Below are 14,881 nucleotides of genomic sequence, written 5' to 3'. Positions count from 1 at the left end.
ACTCCTGATCTGCTCCCAGCCTTTGAGAGTCAACTTCTCCTATCACTCACGTGGTGACCCCATGGATAGATATGACCCGTTCTCTACGACCATCGTCAGCATGCACACACACACGCACGCACGCACACACATACATGTGCACATACCCACATACACACACAAGAATATATCCCAGACATGGGGTAGAATGTGATCGAGGGCTTAAGAAGCTTAAGCTTGGGGATCCCTGGGTGGCGCAGCGGTTTGGCGCCTGCCTTTGGCCCAGGGCGCGATCCTGGAGACCCGAGATCGAATCCCACGTCGGGCTCCTGGTGCATGGAGCCTGCTTCTCCCTCTGCCTGTGTCTCTGCCTCTCTCTCTCTCTCTCTCTCTCTCTCTGTGACTATCATAAATAAATAAAAATTTAAAAAAAAAAAGAAGCTTAAGCTTAAACTGTGAGGACCAGCCCCAGGCAAAGTTTCTGACACTTCCTGAGCATAGCACCTAATTTACGTAGGCACTCGACAAATATTTGTTGGGTGAATAAATTACTTGCTTGCCCACCTCCTAGCTGCTACCAATGGTCACCGCTTGGGTGACTTCTCTGCCCACTTGAAGCGCTGGCCTGTTCTGAATGCCAATGCCCAATGGGTTATCGGGGACCTCCAGGGACAGGACCCCGACCTGCCCAGCTGTCCTCAGTTTTTTCTGAAGTTCACCAAACACAGTATGTTACCTCCCCTCTGGGTCTCTGCTACTGCAGAATTCCTGTTCTTCACAGGCTATCCCGGATTCTTTCATCTGGCTTACTCCTGGTCACCCCTTATATCTCACTGATCTGCTATTTTTTTCAAAAGTCTTTCCTGAATGCTCCATCCTCATCCCAAATTGGCTTAGGTGGATTGTACTGGACAATGAAGGAAAACCATCTCTGCAACTCCCTTTAGAACTGCTTGTCACACACATATGGAACATCAGCAAAAACTTACACGTACAACATCGCATGTGTACTTATCTATCAGGTGTATTTATGTTCTCTCTTTGGGGTCTCACAACTGCCCTGGGGAGGTGGGTTATTATTTCCATTTCAGAGATGGGGACACAAGGCTCTGTGGTATTAACAACACACCTGACATCACAAGAGCAACTAAGCTAAGAGCCAAGTACCAAAGTCCATGTCTTCCGACGCCAAAACCTCTGTTCTTTTCATTTCATGGGATGGGGCTGCAGTCTCAGCAGGGGCGAAGATGCAGGTGGGGAATGAGCTCAGAAGGTGAGCAGTCCCCAAATGCCTAAATTAGGAGATGGTGAGGGACTCTACCTTCGTCACCCTGTGCCACCCCGAGGCACCCTCAAAACTAGAGGAGGCACATCCTCATTTCTCTGGTCCAATTCTTTCCCTGACCCTGGGCCATTAGTGGAGTATATTGTAAACCTCTCCGTGTGAGATAAGTACCCCTATTTATCTGGCAATCATGTATAATGAGGCTCTAAAAGCATTTGCAGGTAAGGGTTCTAAATAAGGTCAGCTAAAGGGAGAGGAAAGCAAATGGGTGGCCGAATGCGGGCTGGAAGTCCTGCCCCTGCACACCCACACGCTTCCAAGGACCCTGCGTTAGTCGTTCTTCTGGGCCACGAGGAAGAACAACCCCGTGTAGTCTGAACACTTTTCCAAGACGGTCTCGGGTCCTCGCTGAGCCTTCTCCAGCCTCTCGATGGTGAAGCCGGACTCCTGCAGGACTTCACGCAGGACCTTCTCCTTCAGTGGCAGTACAGTGAATCTCGAGTCTCCCACCATGTAGAAGGTGCAGTCAAAGCTCCCGGTCAGCACCAGATGGCCCCTGGGCCGGAGCAGGGGCCTGAGGTGGTGCAGGGCGTCTCGGAAGGCCTCCAGGGTGCCGCAGGCGGACTCAAGACATAGAGAGGAAAGGAGGCAGTCCGCCAGGGGCAGGACTGCGGGTTCCAGGGGCCGTTCTTTCCCAACGTCACACTTGAGTACCCGGCGGACAGTTCTCCTTAGCCGCTCCTCCTTCTCAGCCCACTTGTCCCTGAGCGGAGGGAAGAGGGAAGAGTGGCCAGCTGGGTCAGGCTCATCGTGTGACATGCATACATCACTCCTGGCCATTCTCTGCCTTTCGCACAGACTCCCAGAGTAACCAGGTCACTGGTCCTACAGACCAAGAAACCGAGCCCCGGAGAGGGGGCCAAGTCAGAAAGCCAGCTACTGACAAAGTCTAGCCTAGGACCTGCTGACCCTGACCCTGAGGTCACTGCTCTTTCCACCCATAGGCCCTCTCTGGGCAATGCTCCCGGTGCTTGGCCCGTTCTCTCTCCGCTGGTACATGTTTAACACAACCTAGCCAAGTGCAACACGAAATGGAAGGCCTGTCAGGAATCAGCTGAGCAAAACTATAAAGTGTGCTTGGGAGACTTTGCAGGGGTCCTCCAGGCTCTCCCCGTGTCTCCTGACCACTCCACTCGACCTCCTTGTCACCTCATACATTCTCTTTTCACCTATATCTTTTCTCAGCACATGGGGGCTCATTTATACCACATAAGGCATAAGGACTAGCACTTAGAAATTTACTCTTTCCAGTTCTGCATTTTTAAAAAGTCACAGTCTCAAGCAAAAGGCACAAGAATCCAATATACAACTTCAACCATCTTACCTACCTGGGGAGAGTGGTATTTTGTGAGTGGAGGGGCTATGGTGGACTTCCTAGTGCCCTGAAATTATCCAGGGTAAGTAGAGTCTGCTCACTTGCATGCAAGATTGGTCTTAACTCTAAGCCCACCTCCTGTGATGGGCAGAAAGATGCCACAAGTTCGGAGCCTCCTGGAGGCTGTAATTGGAACAACAGGGGCACCTGCCAAACAACCTGGCTGTCACCATTCTCCCTTAACCCCAGGGGGGAAGCCTTGGCATTCTGGGTAGACATTCATGACAACTCCTTTCTGGCTCTGGGTCTGTCTACAGACATCTATTCTTCTTCCCTCTTTTGGTATTTATTGGATTCATATCTCACTCTTCTTCCTTTCTTCTTGGGACCCCACTGACTTTCTTCCTTCTTAGTCTCCACCTGCCACATGAGCCCCATGAGAAATCTTGGATTCTGAGAGCTAAGTGAAGCCCACATCATGGCGATCCCAAAGCAAACAACAAACCCCTTACCTGTCCCCCTCAAGCTCACACACATATTTCACCACTGGGGACCAGTCAAACGCCCCTGGCATCTTCTTCAGCCACTTTTCCAGCTCTAGGCGGTTCTTGTCCGTGTAGTCAGTAGCGATTATCTCCTCAAAAGACTCACAGGCAGAGAGAAGCTGGTAGATGGTGGGCCCAGAGCCTATGTCAATCAGGAGCTTTCCTCTCAGGCCACCTGCTTTAGAACAGACACATTCTAAGCCATGGGCGCTAAAACGTGGCTCTGAAAGGCTCCTCTCTCTGTCCCACCTGGAGAGGCTGCGGGGAGTCAACCATTTGGGAGTGGAAAGTCCAGCATGAGAAATGCTGCCTGTCCAAACAGCCTTAGGCAGCCCCGCACAGTCCCAGCACTGAGCATGGAGAGTTTGGTAGGAGGGGAGAGTGAGGAGCAGGAGAGTTTATCTTGGGGGGTGGGGGGTCACTTAGTGGAGAACCAGCTTTTGTCCTTCCAACTGCCAATTCATCACTGTAAATAAGCATTAAGAGAAGAAGTCTAGTCACACTCCTGGGGACACCCATTTCCATAATGCAAGCACTCTTCACTAAGTGTCCTACAGCCCCACTAAAAACATCCATAACATTCCAAAGATCAATCACCAAACATTTATTGCGAACCACCTGTATTCCCAGTCTTAGACTTTATGAGAGGAGAAAATCTTGACCCAGAGACCTCAGAAATGTTTAGGGCATCCCATCAAGTACCATATATCAAGTATATTTAGAATCATCCTATAGGACAGTTCCTCATACTCTCCAAGGTCCAAAGTTTCTGTCAATTGTCTAGCCGCCCTTCCCCACTCCCACCCTAAACTTGCCCTAGGATTGAAGAAGATCAGCAACTAATTTAAAATTTGCATGCCTACCCTTCCTCCCACAAACCTCTCCCAGGTTTCAAGGAGACCAGCACCTGGTTTAAAAGTGGCGTTGTAGTGTTTTAGGGAGAATTGGAGGACGTCATCACCCACAGGGTTCTGGCCCATCTTGTAGTAGCCCAGGTATGTTGTGGGTTCAAAATATGTCTGGTAGACATCCAGCCCCGTGGACTCCTGGAGAGCCATGGAGAATTATAAGCTTTGTCCAGGAAGGAGCAGTCTGATGCTCTGGGTCCTTCTTGATGGAACTCAGGCTTAGTCACTTTGCCTGCCCTTAAATACTCGGATAAAGATCAGAACAGCCAATGAAAAATGTTCCCTGAATCCTCTTCCCTTCGGCCATTCACCTCTGCCACACTCGAAACTCCCATCCCCCTCTCCAGCTCCTTCCTCCAGCAGTGGACCCCACTCTCTACTCCTACCCCAACCCCCAGGATTTTCAGTGGCTTTGGCTTGTATGGAAGGGTTTCCAGGCTCTTCTGCTCCATTGTGCCACGCCCTTTTCTACAGTGGTTTTTAAAACAATTTTAAAAGCTTGCCTATTTTTTACATTAATTCCCCTGTGAACCCCCAGTTAATAGGATGGATATGCCTTAGTTTGTTTTGATCTTAAGCATTTTCTGAACTACACCCCTTCACACAACACCTGGTTTCTGCCCCAGATCACTTATTGGATGTGGACAATATTTAGCAAAATAGGGAAGATAAGAATATGTTTTAGTTGAGGGGTGAAGATGAAACAATCAGCAGTGATGAGTTTAGTTTTGAGCATACTCCACTTAAGGCTGAAAAACCTACTCTTACCCAGATATAAGTATAGAACACACAGAGAGATCTGAGCTGAAGCTACGGATGTGGAATGAACATGCAAAAAATACTTTTTCTGTCACTGAACTGAATTTCTTCTTCAAGTCCCATGGGTGGTAGACGTTAAATCTCAATCACTTAGAGTCTTCCTTCACCAGGAGTGGGGGTGGGGTAGAGTGGGGAAGTTATGTGGTGCCAGGAAGGGGAGCTGGCTTTTGTCCATGATGTTGGCACCAAGATTCCATTGCATAATCTTTCCAGATAACTGATTAACAAGAGTTACAACATCCCCTTTATGCAACCTCTATGCCTGTACCACTCCCTCTGCCCTATTTCCATTCCCCACTCAGGAGCTAGGGAAATCACTCTCCCACTCCTCAGGATCTTCTGGGCCATGAAGCAACCATAGTAACTTTTCTTCTGCTCTGGCACCATATTGAGAGTAGGAACAAGTCTGAAGTCTTGACACTTCCTAGCCCATACTCCGGGAAAGGGCACAGGTTCCCTGCGTTTACATTTTCTTTAATAAAAAAAAGGATAGATTAATTAATAGGGGTGTCCTGGGTGGCTCAGTTAGTTAAGTGTCTGCCTTCAGCTCAGTTCATGATCTCAGGGTCCTGGGATCGAACCCCATGTAGGGCTCAAGAGGAAGCCTACTTCTTCTCCCTTTCCCTCTAACCCTCCCCTCAACTCATGCTTTCTCTCTCTCACTCTCTAATAAGTAAATACAATATTTTTAAAAATGTAATTAATAGGGCCACCTGGGGCACTCAGTGGTTGAGCATCTGCCTTTGGCCCTGGGATCGAGTTCTGCATCAGGCTCCCCACAGGGAGCCTACTTCTCTCCCTCTGCCTATGTCTCTGTCTCTCTCTGTGTGTCTCTCATGAATAAATAAATAAAATATTTTTTAATATAATTAATAGCACAAATTTAGTTAATTCATATATTGATCTCTGTAATCTGAAAACAGAAAGTATACCTTTTGCTAAAGCTGTCCATGGAATATTCAAGAATTTACAGAGAAATCATAAAACTTCCCCAAAGTAGAAATAATACAAAATGAAATACTCTGACTAAAATGCAATAAAACAGACATTCATTATAAAACCAGAGAAAAAAAGGCCCTCTACCACAAATATATTTTTAAATTTTCTCTGAAATGCTCTTGGTTCAGTGAGGAAAGGAAAACAAAAATCTTAAAATATGTGGAAAACAGTTCTACAGATGAGAATCTGAAAGCAGTGGGAAATTCATGATCTTAAATATTGATGTTAATGAATAATAAAAAATAATAAATTAGGGATCCAGATCAAGAAGTTAAAATGATAACAAATACATTTAAGGAAAGCATAGGGATAAAATTAATAAAAGGGAAAGTCAACATTAATAAATGAACAGGTGATGAGTACAGAAGCCAGACTGGAGTTGAGGGAGTGATCTGGAGGTGAAAGGTTGATGAGGAACGCAGGGAATGGGAACACTTGGCTGGGGAGGGGAAGAAAGGCATCAAGCAGTAGCCGCATGTGGATATGCCTTTGATGAGAGAGAGAAATGCTAAATATTTTGACAGTAGAGCAAAAGGCAAGGATAGGTGCAAGTGCAAGTCAAATTTAGAGAAATGAGTGAGAATCTGAGAGTTCACAGCTGAAAATTGTGTTTTTCCTGAAAATGAGTAGGGAGACACTGGTGTTTCAGATTCAAGGCAGAACCTTGAATGGATGGAAGGCACAGATGAAGGAAAGACAGAATTCTTAGGTATTTTCAAAGGCCCAGATAACTTGGTAGGAGATCGGCCTTGGTAGGAGTTCAGTGTGATTTTCCCCAGTGTGCTTAAAGGTCTAGGTGGAAGAAAAGTGAACATAATAGGTTGAGGTGGTATTGGGATTTTCCTGGGCAGGGGAAATTATAAGGGAAATGGCCAAAAAAGTAGAAGAGACAGCCATCTATTTCTCTATTCAAAGTGCATTCATTGAGCACCTGTTATATAAGATATTAGGTAAATATTGAAGAGCATGGACTTTAGTTAAACTGCCTAGATTCAAAGTCTACTTCCACCATTTATAAGATATATCCTTGGACAATTTCTTTTTTGCCTCGGTTTTTTTTTTAATCTGGAATTCATGAGGTCAATGATCAATCTACCTCATAGAGGCGTCAAGAGAAGTAAATGAGTTCAAATAACTTACTCAAAATAAATAACTCAAAGAATCTAGAACAGAAATTTCACTTCTGGCCATGGCAGAGTAACAAACACTGGAATTGCCTTTCACTGTAAAAACTACCAAACTGGACCAAATGTGGGACACTGCTGTCTTCAGACATCAACAATAGGCACCACACAAGTGCAGTCACATAAAGTGAGCCCAGCCTCCACCAGCTCTCCACCCGGGGATGCTTTTTCCTGACTACAGCACAAAAAGGCAGAGCCCAAGAAGAGTCCAGCTGTCCTGTTGAGCTAAGAATGCAAATATTAGAGTTTGGACTTGTCGCCAAATGGAATTTGTGTGCTCAGTACCAGGGAGGAAGGAGTCACATGAGGGACCCACAAAATGGATCATTTGCTAGGGCTGCCATAACAAAGTACCACAAAAGTGGGGAGGGAGGCTCTAACAACCGAAAGTTACTCTCTCACTGTTCTGGAGGCCAGCAGTTTGAGATCAAGGTGTCGGAGTATTAGTTTCTTCTAAGGGTGAGTGAGAATCTGCTCCACACCTTTCCCCTGGTGTCTGGTGATTGCCACCAATCTTTGACATTCCTTGGGTTGTAGATGCATCACCTTGATCTCTCCTTTCATTTTCACATGGCTTTCTCTCAGTGTCCAATTTCCCCTTTTCAGAAGGACACTAGTATACTGGATTATGACCCACCCTAATGACTTCATTTTAATTTAATTACCTCTGTAAAAACCCTATTTCCAAATAAAGGTCACATTCTGAAGTATTGGGGGAACTGAACTTCAGTGAATCTTTTGAGGGGAACACAATTTAAGCCATACCAGGTCTCCCCGTTAGTTTCTTCCAGAACTGGGCTTCACATGTACAGGTTGAGCTTTTGTAAGAGACTGGCTGCTAAGGAGTTGAGCACAGAACCAAAATGTTCGTGATCACACCATGCTGGGAGTCATCATTCCAGCCAAAGTGGAGAGATCCTCTTGTTGCTGCATTCAGCTCCCCTACCAGAAAATTCATGCTTTGGGAAGAAGGATCATGCCCTAGAATAAAGGCTACTTTAGTAGATTCACTCTAACAAAGCCTTAAACCAAGGCTTGACAGGGACAAGGAAACCCTCTGATAAATCAATTGCCTTCTTTTTTTTTAAAGATTATTTATTTATTTATTCATAGAGACAGAGAGAGAGAGAGAGAGAAGCAGAGACACAGGCAGAGGGAGAAGCAGGCACCATGTAGAGAGCCTGACGTGGGACTCATCCAGGGTCTCCAGGATCACGCCCTGGGCTGCAGGCAGCGCTTAACCGCTGTGCCACAGGGGCTGCCCATCAATTGCCTTCCAAAACTAAACCCAACCCTCTTTAAAGACAAACAGCATAATCCAGACTCTTTCCAGTAGATCTCCCACAATATCTAACCTACAACAAAAACTTCTTAGATATTCCATGAACCAGGAAAATGTTACCCATAAAAATAAAATGTATCCCATAAAATGTTACCCATAAAAATAAAATAAAAGTCTGGAAACAGACTCTGGGATGATCTACATGATGAAATCATCAGACCGGGACTTCAAGGTAGTTATAATTAATGTGTTTAAGGAGTTAAAGAAAAATAAGTCTTAATGAACAACAAATGGGAAATCTCAACATAGAAATGAAACTTTTATTTTGTAAAGAAATTCTAGACTGGGGATGCCTGGGTGGCGTGCCTTCAGCTCAGGGTTTGATCCTGGAGTCCCGGGATTGAGTCCCACATTGGGCTCCCTGTGAGTCTACTTCTCCCTCTGCCTGTGTCTCTGCCTCTCTCTCTGTGTCTCTCATGAATAAATAAATAAAATCTGGGCAGCCCCGGTGGCACAGCGGTTTAGCACCGCCTGCAGCCTAGGGTGTGATCCTGGAGACCCAGGATCGAGTCCCACATCGGGCTTCCCGCATGGAGCCTGCTTCTCCCTCCACCTGTGTCTCTGCCTCTCTCTTCGCTCTCTCTGAATGAATAAATAAATCTTTAAAATAAATAAATAAATAAATAAATAAATAAATAAATAAATAAATAAATCTTTTAAAAAATAGAATTAAATTAAAAAAATAAATTCTAGACTGAAAATGCAACATCTGAAGTGAGGAATTCACTGGTAGTTTTAACAGCAGATTGGAGATGACAGAAGTCAGAGCCCATAAACTTGAAGACAGAGTCAGAAAGATGATCCGTTCTGAAGAAGAAAGAGAACAAAGATTGAAACTAAATGAACAAAGCCTCAGAAACTTGTAGGAAAATATAAATTGTCTAGCATGTAGCTAATTAGAATCCCTGAAGAAAAGGAGTGAGAGAATGGGGAGTGGGTAGAAAAAGTTATATGAAAAAAAAAAAAAGAAAGAAAAGAAAAAGTTATATGAAGAAGAAATAGTTAAAACTTTCCCAAATTTTGTAAAACACACTAACTTACAGATCCAAGAAGCTCAGCAAGCCCCCAAGCAAAGAAAGTCGCAACTCAGCACATCATACAGTTACACTTCCTAAAATTGTGAAATTATTCAGAGAAAAATGACATATTATGGCAAGGAGAACAATGCCACAAATAATGGCTGAGTTCTCATCAGAAACAGTGAAGGCCAGAGATAATGGATGACATCCTTAAATCTCTAAACAAACAAATAAAATAACTGTCAATCCAGAATTCCATATCCAGCAAAGGTACTCTTCAAAAATGAGGGTGAAGACATGTTCAGATAAACAAAAGCTGAGAGAATTTGTTACCAACAAACCTGGACTAAGAAATACTAAATAAAAAATAAAAATTAAAAAAGCTCTTCAGGCTAAAAGAAAATAATACCTGATGGAAACTCAGATCTATGGGAAGGAACAAAGAGCCCTAGAAACGGCAAGTTCCAGACTTTGCCTTCTGCTTCCTCTAGGCCCTCAATCACCTTTCCTCCCTCTGCAACCTGAAATATATTCATTAGGAATCTTTGTGTCCTAAGCCTCCAGAGATCCATGAGGGCCACAGGAAGAATGGGCTGGGGTCCAACCCAACTTGAGCTGCTGATGGATGTACCATGCTTTCCTACTGTGCAACTAATTTGGGAAAGTTCCCCTGGTCTCGTCATAGAGAAAAAAATGCAGGCCAGGTAAACTAGACAAACATCTCTTCAAGCAGGATTTGAGGTTATGATAAAGTTAAATAGAATTAAGAAGTTTCTCATGATAGCTGGAAGCTCTTCATACTGGACTTCCTAGGGCAGCCTCAGGCAAAAGATAATTGGCTGGGAATATCCCAGAGCAATAGTTCACAGATGGGAGTCCACGAAAAACCACCAGGCTGCAAGAAGTGAATATTAGAACTTCTATTTTTATTTTTATTTTTTTTAGAACTTCTATTTTTATTTACTTGATAAATCTTTAACACTTTTATTTTAGTATGTTTTACACCTAATATGGTAGTACAGTAGTACCTGAAAATAAGGCGTAAACAAATAGTGGGTACATGTACAAAGTTGTAATGAAAAGCATGCACAAACAAAAAAGGTGAGGAATGACTGACTCCAAAGAAATTGTAACTCTGCTGGCAGAAATCCTTTACAAACTTTATCTTAGGACTCACACCAATCAGTGCATTCTGTAAGGTTTTTGATGCAGGTCTTTGAATCAGCTACATCATGGTCATCTGGAAAGTGGTTTAAAATTACAGATTCCTAGGGAACATGCCCACGAGTTCTGATTCAGAAGGTCTGGGGGTAGGGAACCAACTGGTTGAGTATAGTTTTTACAGAAGCAGAATAGGGGCACCTGGCTGGCCTAGTCAGTAGAACATACAACTCTTGATGTCAGGGTTATGAGTTCAAGCCCCACATTGGGCATGGAGCCTGCTTGATTAAAAAAAATAATAATAAAGAAGCAGAACAAAGCCTCATGAGTTCTGATGCACAGGTGGTCTGGGAACCATGGGAAGCATCATGTATGGGGACTCTCTCCTAACAAGCTTCAGAGGAAGCAAGATAAAGAGGGGATTTTGTGAAGAAGTGAGAGGGTTGTACAAATGTTCTGCCCAGCTGGGAGAGTCTGAGCAAGTGACTAAAGCAAGAGATACAATGAGCTAATCTGAGGGTTTCTTTCAGCTGTCACACCTGAGACCCTGTAGGAGAGAGCAAGATAACCGGCATTCTTGTAACTCCCAATGCCTGAGAGAGGGTAGTGGTGTCAGCACTGCATGGACGGAAGGCAGGGTCAACCAAAAGACTCCTCCACGACATCTCCTCAGACCATTTTGTCTTTTTCACTCCCACCATCCAGCCCCCTTTTGGGTTCTCATTATCTTACAACTCAATAATACAGTTGGAATAAATAAATAAATAAACAAACAAATAAATAAACAAATAAATAAACAAATAAAAACAGTTGGCCCTGAACAACATAAGGGTTGGGGTGCTGCCCTTGGGCAGTTGAAAATATACAGAGAACTTTTGATTCCTCAAAGCTTATTGATAGCCTACTATTGACCATAAGCCTGATCAATAACATTAACAGTTGAATAACACATATTTTGTATGTTATGTGTATAATACACTGTGTTCTCACAATAAAGTCCACTGGAGAAAAGAAAATGCTATGAAGAAAATCATATGGAGGAGAAAATACATTTCAGTGCTGGACTCGTAGTTATGGGGAAAAATCACTATAAGTGGACCCATGCAGTTCAAATCCATGTTATTGGAGGGTCAACTGTAATCATTCCTTTCCTCAACAAGTCAACAGCATGGTGGGGGAAGAGATCTGAGAGATGCAGCACATGGTCATAGATTGGCTCCTCATCCAAACAGATTAACACTAAAACGTTAGTTTTGAGACAATCAGGAAAATCTGAACATGGACAGAGTGATGACACTGAGGAACCATCGCTAATTTTTGAAGGAGTATGAATGCCATTGAAGCAACACCAGAAAACTTTACTTAAAAAATGCATATGTCAGGGCAGCCCAGGTGGCTCAATGGTTTAGCGTCGCCTTCAGCCCAGGGCATGATCCTGGAGACCCGGGATCGAGTCCCACATAGGGCTCCTGCATGGAACCTGCTTCTCCTTCTGCCTGTGTCTCTGCCTCTCTCTCTGTGTGTCTCTCATGAGTAAATAAATAAAATCTTTTTTAAAAAATGCATACATCGAAGTATGTAGCCAGGGGTGGGAAGTGACACGATGCCTGGGGTTTTCTTTAAAAGACTTCAACAGAAAAAAAAAAAAGAAAAATGAAAGAAAAAGAAGGAAGGAAAGCTGGAAGGATAGATGAAGTGAGCATGTTGAATCCAGGTGACAGGTTTTGTGAGGAGCCCATTATATTATCTTTTGTGTATCTCAGAAACTTTTCAGGAAAACAAGTTTTCAACACAGAATTAAAATTGTGTGCCTGGCACATGTGTTATGTAAGGACTGACATTTGTTCTCCTAGTAACACTGTGCCAGGTGCTGTTCTAAACTGCAGGGATGCAGCGAGGGAGACCAATGGGACTCTGGGTCTCACAGAGGCTCCACAGAAGGGAAATGGGACACGGACCATGACATGTACACAGATAAAGAAGAGAATGTCAGATAGTGCTGAATGCAATGAAAAAACAACTTTTATTTTAAGAGATTTATTTCTTTTAGAGAGAGAGTGCATGCGCATGCGTGGTAGCAGGAGGAGGAGCAGAAGGAGAGAATCTCAGGCAGACTCCTCGATGGGTATGGAGCCCATTGCGAGGTTCAATCTCAAGACCCTGAGATCATGACCTGAGCTGAAATCAAGAGTCGGACCCTTAGCCAACTGAGCCATCCAGTGCCCAAAGAAACAACCTTTAGATGGAATGGTCAGGGAAGACCTCACCAAGAGGCAATATTTGAGTTGACACTTGAGTTACACGAGGAAGAGGCAGCCAGGCAAAGATTGAGGGACCAGTGGGCTCTCAGCAGAGGGAACAGTATCTGCAAAGGCCTGCCCTGTCTGGGAGCAGATGGGAGGCAGTGAGGCAGATGGATCAGAGAAGCAGATGTGGCCAGATTATTTAGGCCCTTCACTGGCAGCAAAGAGAGCTTGGCTAGAAAAGAGGAGCCCCCCTGGTAGGCAGGAATGATACATTTAGGAAAATTCTGCCTGTAATTACCTGGAAGGTAGACCAAGTGTATCCCAAGCCTGAAGCGCTATGAAACTGTGGAGAAAGCAACACAATGTTATTGTATGCTGGTTGTTCTCCAGGTTTATAGAAAGATATTATTATTAAGGGATGAGTTCAGGGAAAAAAAATAACAAGTTACCAAGAAGAAATGAAGGAAAATAGGAGGAATCCAGAAGTATGTGTCTCTTTGGGTATACGTAAGCTGACTGCTTCTGTGCCCTGAATTATAGGAATGAAGAGTGGACAAGGCTTCAGGCAATGAAGGCTCATTATTTAAAATCCTCTTATAAAGGGATTTGGTTCTGTGGCAAACATCAAATTAAGACTGTTGCCTTTCCCACCTAAGCTGACTTTTTCAGACAGCCCCAAGGTAGCCAACGGGAAGCAGACAAGGAAGCTTAGATTTGAGGGAGAAAAAAAATTAATAACAAGAATTGTAATAATAAAAACATGTTTGACAACTATGTCTAGGAAAGAACTTTAGGCTGGTTACTAGCATGAGGAATGGATTGGAAGCATAGGTCCAAAGGCTGTTTTTAAGGAAATTGAATTGCCAAAAATCCATGAACTCAGCTGAAAAAAGCCTTGGACTATGGGAGCTTAAAACCATACTCAATCCCCCAGATTTGTGCGAGTGGGAATCAGGCTGGTGGTGAAACTGTGCAGTCCTAAGGGAGGCCCAAATTCGAGGACCCACTTCAAATGTGGCCAGAGCAGATAAGAGTCAAAAAATGATTCTCTAGAGGCTGGAACCAGGAGCTTCAGAGAACAATGGGCTAGGCTTTTTTTCCAAGACAAGAGATCCAAAGCCCAATTAAAGAACTTTCTCCATTGCCAGGGCAGGGGATCTTCACAGATACCCATGTACCAGGACTCCAGCATCGCTCTGGACCAGGGACTTGGGTGTGCTCCCTTCTTCCCCTTGATACATGTGCAAGGGGATTTTTGTTGTCAAGGAGGCCCAGGTGGACTGGACAGTGTTTCCCCAAAACTCACATCCACATTAACCTCAGAATATGACTTTATAAGGAAATGGGGTCTTGGAGATGTGATGAAGGTGAAGGTTGAGAGGAGATCATACCAGATAAGGATGGGCCCTAAATCCACTGAGCATGTCCTTAAAAGAGACGGTCAACAACACACAGAGACCTGGGGAAAGAAGGCCGTGTGAGACAGAGGTGGAGGTGCCGCCACCAGCAGGGAACACAGGAGCCACCCAGGAGGGGAAGAGACAAGAAAAACAATTCTCCCCTGTAGTCTTCAGAGAGAATGTGGCCCTACCAACACCTGCCTTTTGTGTTTCTGGCTTCCCCAATTGTAAGAAGATACATTTCTGTTGGTTTAAGTCACCAAGTTGTAGTAATTTCTTAGAACAACCTTGGGAATTTAATGCAAGGTATGTGTGCTGCACCTTCAAAGCCTTGGTCCAACAATGGTACTAATGACTCCTGTTCACACATGATTGTTGGACCTCAGTCACCTGGTCACACCAAACTGCGAGGAAAATAGTGTCTTAATTTATACTGAGGAAGGAGAGACAACTGATGAGTGCAGAAAGCAGCTCACAAAACGTTGTGACTTTTCATAGGATGGACCTACCATCATTGATTTTAGCCATAAACCCATACAGATAACCTGCTTTCAGTTCACAGAGCTGATGGCGAGGACTCAGAGATCCCGAATTTTGAAATAGGTGCTACAAGGATGAG

At 44.2% G+C, this 14,881-nt stretch overlaps 1 protein-coding gene across 2 annotated transcripts; it reads right to left on the bottom strand.

The window, feature by feature from the left end:
• Positions 1 to 985: 985 nt before the first annotated feature.
• On the bottom strand, positions 986 to 4,321 carry LOC140630993 (nicotinamide N-methyltransferase-like). Of its 2 annotated transcripts, none has more exons than XM_072822074.1 (3): positions 4,092 to 4,321; positions 3,152 to 3,362; positions 986 to 2,027 (listed from the first exon to the last, which is right to left on the bottom strand). In XM_072822074.1, the coding sequence occupies exons 1-3, from the start codon at positions 4,240 to 4,242 to the stop codon at positions 1,595 to 1,597; spliced, it is 795 nt and encodes a 264-aa protein (XP_072678175.1). In that variant the 5' UTR covers positions 4,243 to 4,321; the 3' UTR covers positions 986 to 1,594. The 2 variants fall into 2 exon arrangements, with proteins under 2 accessions (XP_072678175.1, XP_072678176.1); XM_072822075.1 differs by having other exon boundaries at positions 3,152 to 3,359.
• Between the last annotated feature and the right edge of the window lie 10,560 nt (positions 4,322 to 14,881).

The sequence above is a fragment of the Canis lupus genome, chromosome 3 (genome assembly GCF_048164855.1).
Source record: "Canis lupus baileyi chromosome 3, mCanLup2.hap1, whole genome shotgun sequence".
NCBI classification, from domain to species: Eukaryota; Metazoa; Chordata; class Mammalia; order Carnivora; family Canidae; genus Canis; species Canis lupus.
This window is presented reverse-complemented; position numbering and strand designations above follow the sequence as displayed.